Source organism: Alligator mississippiensis, chromosome 16, assembly GCF_030867095.1.
Source record: "Alligator mississippiensis isolate rAllMis1 chromosome 16, rAllMis1, whole genome shotgun sequence".
NCBI classification, from domain to species: Eukaryota; Metazoa; Chordata; order Crocodylia; family Alligatoridae; genus Alligator; species Alligator mississippiensis.
Window position 1 is genome coordinate 29,818,622 of NC_081839.1, and position 12,183 is coordinate 29,830,804.

The 12,183-nt window shown below is 46.4% G+C and overlaps 2 protein-coding genes across 4 annotated transcripts in view; one reads left to right on the forward strand and one right to left on the reverse strand.

The window, feature by feature from the left end:
• The window catches only part of SORL1 (sortilin related receptor 1), an 84,440-nt gene that overhangs the window by 66,725 nt on the left and 5,532 nt on the right, over positions 1–12,183 (reverse strand). For both annotated transcript variants that reach the window (XM_014593755.3, XM_019487308.2), the window contains exons 2-3: positions 2,451–2,567; positions 475–600 (exon numbers count right to left, since the gene is read on the reverse strand). In XM_014593755.3, coding sequence (XP_014449241.2) covers positions 475–600; positions 2,451–2,567 — 243 coding nt within the window. The remainder of the gene's footprint in view (positions 1–474; positions 601–2,450; positions 2,568–12,183) is intronic.
• Positions 7,566–12,183, forward strand: part of LOC106738469 (uncharacterized) — a 118,788-nt gene continuing 114,170 nt past the window's right edge. For both annotated transcript variants that reach the window (XM_059719510.1, XM_059719509.1), the window contains exons 1-2: positions 7,566–7,665; positions 8,532–8,608. The gene's annotated coding sequence lies outside the window, so the exon portion shown is untranslated. The remainder of the gene's footprint in view (positions 7,666–8,531; positions 8,609–12,183) is intronic.

Consider the following 12,183-nt stretch of genomic DNA (forward strand, 5'->3'; position numbering starts at 1 on the left):
CATAGGGAAGGTTCCCCTTTCCAGCTCGCAGACAAGATGGACAGAGGCCAGGAAAGAGATAAAATGAGAGGAATATTCAACACGAACTGACATGATTGACTACGGGCAGCAGGGCTGGCGGGGGAGCGGTTAAGGGGTTTAACAGGAGCCGAGATAGGTTTTATTTATGTCTGGTTTACACCCAAATTCTGTGCCTGTGTAACTATGTTGGATGGTGGGGAGATGTTTTTACACACAGTTTTATCAGTACAACCTAGCATGGACATAGTTAAGCTGCTATCATGGGGTCTTTACACACCAATCCCCTTAAGGACAAGAATAACTATCCTGGTATACACACTGCTATCCCAGTCGAATTGCATACAGGCTGCGAAGGGTTGTACCACTTCAACTGAACCATGATAATGAAAGCCATATATTTTTTTTCACGTAGAATAAGCCAGGTATATAGACGTAAACGTGTTCACCCCTTACCCTTTTGTTGTCAGCGGGGCTGTGGTAGAACTGAGCAATCGCCACCTTGCTGGTATTCCCTGCACCAAAGCTGAATTTCTCTGATATTTTTTTAAATGTCTTCCCATAGTCGTAAGACACGTAAACCTGCAAAGGAAAGAATCCCGAGATTATGAGCACAAAGGCTTTCGTTTCCAACCTGGCAGTCTCCTGGCCTCTCTCTCTTGTTTATTGGTTTCATAACATTTTATACAACCCTGGAAAAAAATGCACACAGAAGAGGCTATAAAACACAGGACGCAGGAGGAGCTGAGGCCACACTTCCTTACACAGGCCGTAACGACGTTGAAAAGCAGAGGCAGAAGACAGGGTGACACCATGCTAAGGGAAAGACTGAGAGATGCTTTAAACGGAGGCAGAGAACAAAATGACAAGTCTATAAAGCCTCAGACAAAATGCTAGAAAGGCAAAGCTAATTCTCCTTCTAAGCAAGCTACTGCTACAGCTTGCAGCCAGCTGGAAAAGAAAAGGCAAGCAGCTCTTCTCTTCCTTTCTCCAGTTAAAACCAAGGCATGTATTATTATTATAATTATTATTATTCCCTTAGTGCCTAGGAACCTAGCACTGAATCAGGCTCTCACTGTGCTAGGCATTGTAGGACGAAACAACAACAAAAAAAGGAATCCTGCTCCCAGAATGCTTAAAAGTATGTCCTTATCCTTGTCCTGGTATGAGGAATAGCTAATTTGGGAGACTGGGAATAGGATAAAGACCTTTTTCCTCTAGACAGGGGACTCATCATTTAGTTGAATGTATCACAGTAAATGTGGTATTTGTCCTTCAGGCTAATGGAGCTATACCTCACCTTTGCCTGGCACTTTGCAGCTGGATGTGCTATGTCAAACTGAGCGTGCAAGCTACTCTTCTGCTGGCAGTGGTGTCCTGCACCTCTGCACAGAAGCCTGGGCAGGGCATTGAGCAGCCTGGCCCCAACCCCGCAGTGGGTAAATGGTGATTTTTATGTGTAAAATAATTCACACGCTGCCCTGGTGTGAATGAAGTCTGACCTGGTCCCAACCTAGCGTGATCTCCTTGAACTTCCTGTTGGATGGATGTGAAGTCCGCTGGGAAGTGTCTCGCTACAGCTCCTTTTGGGCAGGTCTCCACCTTCTGATAACAGCCGTAGCCATCTTCCCTTTGGCGGGCAGGCTCAGCATGAAATACCCCATATCTAATGGGGCAGGAAGAATGAACACCTTACGCGGAGATACACTGGTCATGTGGGGAAGCAGTGCTACCACTCACACTGTTGCTGGGTGGACAAGAAGGCCAATCTGCATCCTTCAGAACGGGGATAGGAGGAATGAGTATCCTTTAAACCATAGTTGGCTCATATTGAGCCATATGTTTCTGCACTAACTTGCCAGCTTTTCTTCTGTGTGGCGTGACCACCAGGACTCCCCTGAAGGCTATTCCGTAAGTGGGACGAGACAACAGGTCTCACACATAGACAGAGGGATCTGCAAACAAAAGCCAGCACGGAGACACGAGCTCTTTGCAGAGCTGGAAAAGATCCACTGATTTTTGAAGCAGAACTGCGGTATGTCAATGGGAGACAGATCATCCTCCCGCAAGACGGAGGCAGCAAAGACACTCTCCAAATAAAGCTTCCTGTTACATACATGGAAGCAGCTCATCCTGCAGCAGATAATGACCCCTCATAAAGGAGATTTATAAGCAACACTGTGCAGAGATAACTAGGATTCAATTTATCTGTTTCAGCAAGATAATGGCCCTAGGCAGCCCTAACTGGATTGGAGCCCATGGGGAAGGAAGTCTAAGTGGTTTCTATCTGAAGTTCAGACCAAGAGGCCAGGCTCTCAAATATATAACACAAAGGCAGGCTGTCACCTTTCGGGAGAACAACTACAAACGTATCACCGCACACAAGCCATTTCCAAGGCTGTTTCTGTAACAACGGGAAGCTGCATACTTACATCGCTGTTCTGGAGACTTGGTATCGCCAGGCTGTCTCTAGCCAAGGCCACGATCACGTTGCTCTTTTCTCCTGCCCAGTGCACGACCATCTGATTGTGAGAATCATTCAGGTTAACCTGCAATGCACAGAAAACGCATGTAAAGCAGGGAACCAGAGCAGCGCGCTCAGAAGCAGATGGGCAGCGCCCATTAAGTGTCATTTTATTTCTCTCTTCCCTATCGACGCAGAAGGGTGGAGGAAAACGGTCACAGGCACCAATTTATTTCCCATAATGAAACCAAAAAAAGACGAGAAGACATCTGGGGTCTGGAAGCTTTGCTCTCAGAAGAGAGCTGGAGGGGCTGGCGGTCAGATGTTGCTCTTGTTCTCCAGGTCCCTTGCGCCCTGGGGTGGTAGCAGCTGGATAGCTACTTGGGTGCCACTGCAAAGGGTACCCAGCCTGTTCCCTGCGGGCCACATCACTGAAGACTTCCTTAGGAAGTGGTCCACTCTAAGCAGAGGCCACAAGGCACAGGCCTGCTTCTCACCTGTCCCACTGATTTTACTGCTCTTATCCCAGTTCACAGTAGCCCTGATCCATAAGTAACTATCCTCTTGCCCACATAAGGATATTCTCAGCTCCATGGGGAGGCACAGATGCACTGAATCATGGTTGGAGGGGACCTCAAGGGTCACCCAGTCCAATGCACGAATGATCAAGGAGCAAGGTAGGGGAAGCTTTAATCGGTGCTGCCTGTGCTGGACCCGTTCTATGGCTCTGCAGTCCCCAGGGCTGCCTGACCAGTGCATCTCATCAGTGCTAATTTTCTTGTCCATTTTTTCCCCCAGGGAAACTTTTCCCTGCAAACAATGCAAATACCCCACAAGTTCTGAAGCTGAGCGGAGGAAGAAAGGGCACTTTGTCTGCAACCAAAAAGCACAACATGTTGCCCTGACCTAGACCCACCTGTGCTGACCGATTGCATCAACGCAATTTTATCTCTCAGCTCCGCTGCTCTCCCTCTCCCCAGAGGACACGAACAAAACCCAATCTTCTGCAGTTATGTCAGATGGACGCTGGTAACTGAACCCCAGGGAATCCTGATACCAACGGAAAGGGGAACGACTGACAGCCAAATAGGCTGCTATTCAACCAAAAGGAAAGCTCTCGAGGTGAACCGCAAACCTTTTGTCTAAATTAAAAGGCTCCTCGGAGCAGTGACCTCCTGTAGTTGTAATCCTGGCTTCAGACGAGCAGCTTTTGGCCATATGGCTCCCAGCGCTAGCCCAATACCAGAAGACAACAGCTCCCTCCCACCCCCTGGGAGGGGCGGCTTCTGGTACCTTATGGCAGCTCCTGGCCATGCATGTAGTATTGGTGCAGAGCTAACAGTCATTAAAGGCACCACAGTGCTGCTGCTACATTACTATACACAGGCACTAATACAGCAAGGTATTTAAGTGTATGCCTATAGGATGACTTACCTGCTTAAAGTTAGGCACCTACTGTGTTGAACTGAGACCCTAGACAGGGTAGAGGTGCATGTGATCCCTATTGTGGATAAGCTTTTAGGGGGGGATATTATTAAGATCTAGGGGAAATTACGTTTCTAAAGTGCTGGGGACAAGGTTGCCATTTTCCACTGGTGCCATTGACTTTTCAGAGCAAGGGGAAAACCATGACACTCCCTCTAAAGAGTTTTGAAATTTCATATGAAGGGGGAAGAGAAGCAAAAGCAGAAGCCTCATTTTAGAAGAAGTGCCTTGCATGTTGCTAAGGATGGTCCCATAACCTTCAGTCCAAGGAAACATGTTTAACCACAAATAAACCTGTTGTGCACAAGCGCAGTCATCTGACAGCATTGTCACAGGGCAGGGCAATGGCATTAAAGGGGAGCCTGTGCAGAAAGCCTTGGAATATAGGCTGTAGCGTGAATTAAAAACGCAAGAGCTGCTCTGCACAAAGGGCATATTTATACTGCAGTCTTTCTGTAAGCAATGCAGTTGGCATGGCACAGACATAGGCAGGGGCTGGAAACCACCCACTTGGGTAAATACCCAGGTAGCTGGCTTGTGCCCAGGTCTTTGCTGCTGCAGTGGCACTGCCAGCAGCTCCCAAACTACCTAGATGCAGCAGAGATGCAGCACTGACATAACCTAGGCTCCCCATGAGGATACGCATGTTATGGAGCAAGGGTAGGTCTGTGTTGCACAGGGAAATGAGGTTGTACCCAAGGTAGTTTTAAATCCAGCCGGTATAAGTACTAAGAAAAGCAGGCTTCAATGTACATTAGCAACCTGTGGGCATCCCAAGGGAGCAGTGGTGGCTGTACACCCTGAAGTCTGGATAACGACAGCAAGGAAGACACAACAACGCAATTTAGCCACGTGCAAGTTAGTCCAAGTGTGCCTGCAGTACAGAAACACAAACTCCATTTTGCAGGTATGAAAACTGAGGACCAAACAGAAGTGGCTTGCCCAGGGCTCATATACCAAGCATATAGCTTGCAAATCCCCGAAGTCCTGAATGCCGGTCTAATCGCTAGTGCCCAGTTCTCTTGTTTAAGTCTTGTCATCATGTTAATTTGCACTAGTGTGACTTGAAGCTATTATAGTTAAAACCAGCCACTCGTATTTCTACATATTTCACCAAGCTGAAGTCTCATACAAAGTGGAGCAAGCTACTTCGCATGTACTGAGAACTAAGCGTGTCCAGACAGGGAGGAGTCAACAGTTCACTGCATATGCACCCTCCCCCCTGACACACACACACACACACACACACACACACACGAACTTTCCCACGTGCAGGTTTACACTGAAAACGCACATGCATTTTTAAACTGAAGTGTCCACATGGCAGCCTATTTTAATTAATCAAGCACAAATGTGTGCATGGACAAGGCCTCAGAGTCATCAAAAGGGTTCAGTTCTCCCTCTTTAAACCATCTTGTATGCAATGTGCTGTTCAGATGGAGGAGCGTTTTTACATTCGCTCTGCACAGGTGCAGATGATGACACCACTTGTGGGACAATGCAGAACCGGGCCCGCAGTCAGAAGGGGCCTGGGGAGCTGGCAATGCACGTGCAATCCTTCCATTCGGGCTTTGCCACGGGAAAATTTCCACTGATCTCAACCAGACGATTGCCCAAGTTAAAGGTTTTTTAAGACTCTTCCAGTGACCGGCAAATAAGCCTTTGAAAACGATGCCCTTACTTTGATAGCTCTGCTGGGGGAAAAAGAAAGAAAATGCTAAAAAACTCTACTTATGTAACATATGGGGGGAGAAATCCTTCCCTGGGTTTGGCAGAAAGCAGCAGCCCCTGAGGTCCACGTGACCAGGTCCCCAGCACTCCCTGGCTGAGTCAGTGCCTGTCATTAAGAGGAGCCCCCTGAGACAGGCCGGCAAGCCAGAGCAACTTGCAGAAAATGCTGCAGAGATTTAGGTCAGTAAACAGCATCAGCTACAAATAAAGCAAACAACAGCCTTAATGATGAAAAGAGCTGGGCTGGCTGGGAACTGGGGAGCTCTGATCCCAGCCTTGCCCACGCCACACCACGTGGCCCTTCGACTCTCCCACTAAAGCATCTGTATGCCTCAGTTTCCCCTCTCTCTGAAAGGAAGGTAAGAACGCCTGCTTCGCAAGGATGCCGGGTGAACGCGTGAATGTTTGTATAGTGCTATAAGCAATCCCAAACCTAATCCTGCCATAGCAATTCAAATTTACTGCCTTTAATCCAAGAACAACCCCACTGGCCAACCATGTTAACTTTGGTGATGTTACTACACCACACACATGTGGCCTTGCCTGTCTTGTCAGCATCTCTCCCAGCTTGAAAAAACCCCTCGAAGTGAGGGACACCCAAAATCCTATTTCTCCGGGACACCTGAAATGCAGGATTCCTACCTTTGGCACAAAGAGCTCTGTAAGTGGCCTGAGCTCTGCGGGGCTCTTTATTTGCCAGAAATCATTTTCATCAGCCAAAGGGAGGGCACCACATCTGTGTGAAACTCGGATAATGTGAAGCTAAAAATCAGATGTTTCATGAAATGAGGGTGTAGGTTATAGCCGCATTAGTGTAAGGGCATAGGCAGACAAGGTTCTTCGGGTGAATCTGATATAGATTCATAGCTGTTAGGGTCAGACGAGACCCTCAGTAGATCATTAAGTCCAGCCACCTGCCCTGGGCAGGAAAGATCGCTGGGGCCAGACAACCCCAGCTAGGTGCTTGTCCAGTCTCTTTTATCAATATCTGTATCTCTGTATCTTTTAGTAGACCAACTTAAATGGGAACATTTGAGAGACAACAGTATCCCACTGCATAAGACCAAATGCGCATGCCCACCCCATGCCCTGAAGCGGTCTACTCCGAATCCTCTACCAAATCATTACGGGAAACTCTGGGGATCAAACCCAAAAACAGAAAACAGAAAAAACACCATGTTAGGATTTTATACCATAGCCTATCGCTGCAGCATCTGGATGCCTGACGCACAAAATCACTGACAACCGCAAAATTTCCATTAGATTTCATGTTGTTTCTGGCTCTTTTTCTATTCAGGGCCAAAAGCTCCTTGGGTTTGAGTTGCTTCTTTCTGGAAAGGGTTAAGATCTATTAAAGTCTTGCTTTTTTTTTTTTTTTTTTGATGGTGGGATTGTGGGGGTGTCCATCCTGTGCGTTTCTTCAGGGAGGAGACCCTTTTGAAGAGGAAAGTTTTGGAATATTTCCTAAACTCAGATGCTAGACTTGCCTGATCTGGCATCCCTCTCCCAAAAATGCTTTGTTCCTAGCTGTCGTATTTTTAAGGAATATTTTGTATTTCTCTTAGAGGGAAATGATGTATGATGAGACCCCCTGAGGCTCAGCACCTCATTGTGCCATGCACGCGGAGCACAAACCACCACTCCGGCTGTGAATGCTGGTGGTATATTCAGCCCAGGAACCCGCGTCCGTCAGGGGAAAGCTTTGCAGGGAGGATCCTGAATGTTTTTTAGGTGTAGAAGCAAACTCCAAGGACCAGGAGACTGTTTGGGTTGAGGGAAAACAGCTGAGCCTCATTACTGGTTAGGTCCCAGGTGATCTCATTACCTCAAATGAGCTCATTTAGGACTGAGCCTATACATAAAGGCTAAAGCACTGCTTGAAGTGCTTGGGGGGTGGTGTTTTTTTTGGCATGTGTTGAGAAGTGGAACAGGAAAGTTATGCTGGGCCCTTTTTGAAGGGTAGGATGGTAAGTACTATAACAGAGACTTGGAGGAGGGAGGGTTGACCCTTTTTTGTTCTCAAGCCCTTTCTGAATGACCTGCTCAATCTAGTTAAGACTGGTGAGTTCACTCAGCTCCTGCCTTTATTACTAAAAGTCCTCTGTCCTGGTTCTGGTCTGTTGTGGTATGGTCTTATTATAACTTTGCAAAACAGCTCTGCCAGGAACTGAAAGGCTCTGGGGGTTTTACCTGTTAGATACTGAGGCTCCCCTTGGGAGGGGCTGGCCCTAATCCTACCCCAGGTTGGTGATCTCTGACACTGCTGCCTTGGTTGCTTTGTATAAAGTGAATCTTAGCAAACTAAATAGCTTGGCATTCCCACAGATATCACTTGCTTCTCTGTGCTGGGATGTTTCCCCTAGTAAAAGCCATTTCTGCTCTTATTAGCAAGTGCTTATGCACTAAAGGGCAATATGCCATATTAACTGGAGGTGCTTTCCACCAGAACTGCTTTAGCCGGAGGAGAGCCAATGGCAGCGAGTAATGCTTAAGGGACCCAGTATTAGCATAACTTCCACTTAATGGGGATGTATTCTGGTCTTTGCCAAGTGATTATTTTTATGAAATATGCATGAAATGCTTATCTGTCCTTCCAATGCAGAAGCTACTAGAGTCCAGAAAGAAACTCCAATTAAAATGTGGTAGAAATCCACTGGCAGACAAGGCTTGGTGTAATAAAAGATATCAGATTTGCCCAACAACTAATAAGCTTGTCTGCCTATATCCTTAGACCAACATGACTACAGCCTACAGCATAGAAATCCACTTGTAGCTAGGCCCATGCTCTGCTGCTAGGCTTCTTCAGTGTTTGTATCTGTTCCTATTTTAACAGTGGTCTCCCTTAACTGCAACACCTGCTTCAATGGGAAGGATGAGATGTCTACAAGAGCCTGTTTCACAAACCAGCAGGTAATTGCAAATGCAGCACTACAGATAATGGGGGAATGGATACTGGGTGGCTCTCTTCAGTTCCTCTGTGCGCCAGACATAATGTTCTTAGAAATCCTAAAGCAAGCTCTGGTGTCTAGTTGCTGCTTCAACTTCCTCCAGAAAGGCATGCTCATTTTCACTTACATGAAATTAAATGAGATTTAGATCTAGTTAGCCTGGCCTGCAGGATCCTGCAGAGAAGGAATATCTGCACTAATTCAATGTCTCCCTATATTTAAGAGTACCTGCAAAAAAGCAGTGGCCCTGAACATGTCTCATACCGAAAACATGACCCTTGAGCTGTTCGGTTGTCTAAGACCCTGTCCGCACACAAAGCAGTCCCCAAAGGTGTGCCCTTGTCTAATCTAGTTTAGTTAATGAGGTGCTACTGTGTAACCTAAGTGTATCCTTGCAGGCTCTGTACTGACTTAGCTCAAGCAGGGCAAACTTAAAATGAGCTGGAGACATGGTCTAGCTTGCAGGAAGCTGGTTCTCCTGTGGGTAACCCTGGCAGAGGGGTCTGAACACCTGGATCATAGGGGCCCACTCTAGTGGGGAGGGTACAGTCCCCCAAGTCCTCACTGAGGCAGGCTAGTGAACCCAATGCTGTTAGCTGTGCTTTGACTTTACCCTCTGGGAGTGTTATGGAAGTACCTTGAAGCATTATTGAACCTAAAGTAAGAATATCACAAGTGAGCAGCAAACATAACTGTGTTTTTTAGGTCATTAAAGTTGTTTGTGACTCGAAGTGGGCTCACTTGGCTAAATGTGCATCTCTCTGCTAATTCCGTTACAAAATTAGCACTCTAACTTTCTGACTCCAATGTTGCAAGAGACTCCAGCTGCAGGATGAGTCCAAGAGCCTTTTATTCTTTGGGGGAATAAAATCTGAGTGGAAAGCACATCTGTGCGGTTCCAGTTCTGGTATGTGTAGCAGCAGCCTCCATAAGTGCCTCTTAAGTATTCATAGCTTCCCATCTTTTGTTGCACATCTTAAATGTGAAGTATAAATGAGTGTTATCCCTACTTCTCAGAATAAAGAGGGGAAAATAGTGACTGGATTCTTAAAGCGTCGCTCTGACATTAAATCACCAACCTAAAAATCTTTACCTTGTAATAAGGGAGATCTGGGATGCCAAGGGAAACAAGTTTTCTCTATTGTTCGCTTTGTGCATTTGGCAACACCATGTGCACAGTAATTTCATTGTTTCCTAATCCATGTGGACCTTCTATACAGTAACTTGAGGGAGGAGACAGACCCTGAAAAACTGAATGTGATCACTGGCAACAGTACCAGGAGATAAAAATAAATCTGCACTGTTAAAATTTGAGTGTGTTCGTTTTCCCAAGGATAACCGCATTTGAAACTACCCAGATTTCAACTTGGGACCAGATAGGGTTTCTGTGTTCTTGTTACAAACCGATCCACATCAAACATCTCTCTGGCTATGTTCTCCCAATTATATTTCAACTGTGATACTACAAATGCTATTAGGTAAGAAGACGGGCCTGTATAGACTTGTTACATTTAAAAACAAAAAAAAACAAAACCCACCTCTGAAAAATAATCAACTAAATGTTTTTGCAAGGCTTGGTTATGCAGCCTGAGAGAGCTGTACCACTTGCATGTGTGCTGGTGCCTAGGGGGTCAGGGGTGAGACTGCCAGGCAAGAGGCCCTTTTTTCTTTCCAATGCTATCCTTCACATGTCCTTTTAAAATATGACTTTGCATGTGCAACACAAGCACTACATTTTTCCCCCCCCCTTGCCTACCCAAGAACTCCCTAACATCCTGGTACAGCAGATGAGTTAAGGAGGAGTGACAGGTTTAATGTAGTCCCCAGGCTGTATTCTGCACACGGCCCTTTCCTTGTGCCTTCCCACTAAACAAGCTTTATTGCTATACCTTCTGCCTTTGCTTCCAAGCATCTGCCTATCCCTGTCACGATATTTCAAAATACAATCTGTGCATGCCCCTGCGCTTCCTGCGAAACGTGGATGATTCATTTCAGAGCATCCTATCTAAAGGCCAGAGTGACCCTTTTATGCAGCACTCATCAGTTAGGGGCAAGGTGGGGGGGGAACAGCTTCTCTGCAGATTTCTCCTTGGGTTTTCTTTTTTAATGATGGTTTGAAGACCGCAGAACTGTGTAAACATCACAGATCTGGATAGTGTGGGTTCCTCATCTTTCCCCCAGGGTGAAGCCGTGCTCCTGGGAACTCAGATACTCAATATGACCCTAGAGGAAGGAAGTGATAGTGGAGGCAGTGAAGTCTGCATGTCGGTACACTATGGAGACTACTCCTCCGCAGTGAGCACTGGACACAGCAGCCGAGATGCTGTGGCCGCCGCGTTAGGGTCGCATCAAATCATAGCTGAGCGCTGCTTCTGAAGGACGTGGTCAGATGGCAAACATAAGTGCATAAACCTAGGGTCATTGACTGCAACCATGGTGTTGTAGACTGAGATCAGGAGGGCATATGGTGTTGCATAGCGAGCACAGCAAAACCTTGCACGCATCTCCCACCGGTTTTGACTGGGAACAGAAACCATGTGACCGAACAGTGTTTCGAAAGAGTTCCCAAGCAAATAATTTCCCTTGCCAAGTTTCAGCGTGAAACCAGCATCGGTGGCAGAGATAAGACCACCTTTCCCCACTCGAATCCTAACCACAAGGTCACAGTTTGTGCGCGGGCTGCAAGGCAGTGGTAGAGTTGTTGATCGCAGTGTTCGGTGCTTTGTTTGCTGCAGTAAATGATGGGGGGGGGGGAATGGTTTATTGGTTTGCTCTTAAATATGTGACTAGCCTCCTGGGTGATATTGAGCAAGTCATTTCACTTCTCTGTACCGCCACTGCCCTCTCTAACACCGGGATGATATGGATCTTTACTGATGAAAAATGTAGACAAAAGACTGGTCTTTCTACCGCCTTTAAAACCTGACCTTTGGGAGTGAATGGGATAAGCAGCTGGTTGACTTCTGAGCTGCTCTGGGTAAATTTTTGTCTGAGCCATGCAAAAGTTACCTTGACCATGCAAAGGGTTAATGCTCAATAGTTAATCAATAGCCATTTGTACTAGGCTACAACTGACACCCAGCCACTGGGAGGTTAAACTGTTCCTGGAAGGTCTGTGATTGATGGGTTGGCAAATTAGGTCAAAATTAAGTATGGTTCATTTCAAATGTAGCAAAATTGATTTCCGCTTTCACACAGAGGGAGATTTGTCTGGGCAAGCAAATGTCTATACCCTTAAAAATAAGAATACTCTTTGTCCATATCTGTAAATCTGAGCAGAGGGAGAGAGGAGACTGTGCTTAATCTAATTGCTGCTTTAAAAAAGTCTGCGACCACTGCTGCAGAGTGATTTGCATTTTAACTAAATGTAATCTCTCAAACTCAAATGTGATCAAATTCAAAAGTCCCTGAGCGTAGGCAGTGAACCAGAAGCTTAAACTTGCCTCTGTCTGAGCCATAGCCTGCCCTCAGGTAAGTCACTTCATCTCAGAGTGTGTGCTCCTTCTCAGTCTGGAGGGACTTTTATCTAAAGGTTAT